This window comes from Eimeria maxima, genomic scaffold (assembly GCF_000499605.1).
Source record: "Eimeria maxima Weybridge genomic scaffold, Emw_scaff1927, whole genome shotgun sequence".
Taxonomy (NCBI): Eukaryota; Apicomplexa; class Conoidasida; order Eucoccidiorida; family Eimeriidae; genus Eimeria; species Eimeria maxima.
Genome location: NW_013563625.1, coordinates 1 through 1294, shown reverse-complemented (window position 1 = coordinate 1294; position 1294 = coordinate 1). Strand labels below are relative to the sequence as shown.

General features: G+C 42.6%; 1 protein-coding gene across 1 annotated transcript; it reads left to right on the top strand.

The window, feature by feature from the left end:
- Nucleotides 1-247: 247 nt before the first annotated feature.
- EMWEY_00056430 (hypothetical protein) lies at nucleotides 248-1064 on the top strand (the record flags this gene model as incomplete). The annotated part of the gene is made up of 1 exon (XM_013477809.1): nucleotides 248-1064. A coding segment is annotated over one exon (817 nt), but the record flags the coding sequence as incomplete, so codon positions are not given.
- Nucleotides 1065-1294: the final 230 nt, after the last annotated feature.

The window sequence follows — 1294 nt, the reverse complement described above, 5'->3', positions numbered from 1 at the left end:
TTAGTGCATTATTAATAATCAATTTAAGTGCACTTTTCCTTCCGTTTTCCTCTCTTCCTTCCGCCTTCTTTTGCTACCCCTGTACCGCGAAGGTTGCGGTGTACGTACACCGCAAATCACAGCACCAATTCTTTTAGTGTTTTTTCTTCTTTTTTTCTTCGTTTTTTCTTTTTTTTTAATTTCTTTTTCTATTTAAATAACTCCAAATGCGCTCATTAACTCCCCACAGCCTCATCTAATGACAATAATGACGGAAGCACCAGTACCTACAACCTCAGAACCCCCACAGGGGGCCCCCCAGGGGGCCCCCCAAGGGGCCCCTACAGGGGGAGGCCCTCAGGGGTCCCCCCAGGGGTCTTTAGGATCGTGTAAAGGAGAGCAAGTTGTTGGTGTTGCTGCTGCATCAACAGATGTTGGAGAGCGTGAGGGTTTAGGTGCAGCATCAGCAGCATCAGCAGCTACTGCTGCTGCTGCTGCTGGTGCTGCAGATAAAAGAGAAGAAGGAAATAATAATGATGAGGGTTTAGATGAAGAAGAAAGAAGAAAGAAAGAAGAAGAAGAAAGAAAACATTCAGAGGAAAAAGAAAAAGCAATGCATGCTTTTTTTGCTGCTGATGCTGCTGCTCTTGCTGCTGATCCTGCAGCAGGATTAGCAGCAATAGCAGCAGCAAGAGATATTATAGCAGCAGCTAGGAAAGAGCATCCTATGCTTGAAGACACAGAAGAAACAGCAGCAACAGCAGCAGCAACAGCAGCAGCAGAAGCAGCAACAACAGCAGCAGAAGCAGCAACAACAGCAGCAGAAGCAGCAACAGCAGCAACAACAACAACAACAACAGCAACAGATACATCAACAGATACATCAACAGAATCATTAGAAGCATCAGCAGACACAGCAGCAGCAGCAGCAGCAGGAGCAGCAACCGGAGCAACAGCAGCAGGAAAAGAAGGAGTACATAAATGTATATATAATATAATACGTGTAGATAATAATATATATTATAATGTTAATAATATACAAGAAAGATTACCTCTTATTGGTGCTCTTTCTGTTCATCAACTTTGTAAAACTATTCTTATTGAAAATACTAAACATTCAGGTGTATATACACCACAGTTACTCCTGCTGCTGCTGCTGCTGCTGCTGCTGCTGCTGCTGCGGTGCTGCTGCTGCTGCTGCTGTTGTACGTGATGGGCGGTTTCAGGTGTATATTGGAATGTTTATACAGTTGATATATGCCAAGATTTTCTTTATTATTTATTTATTTATTTATTTATTTATTTAGTATGCATA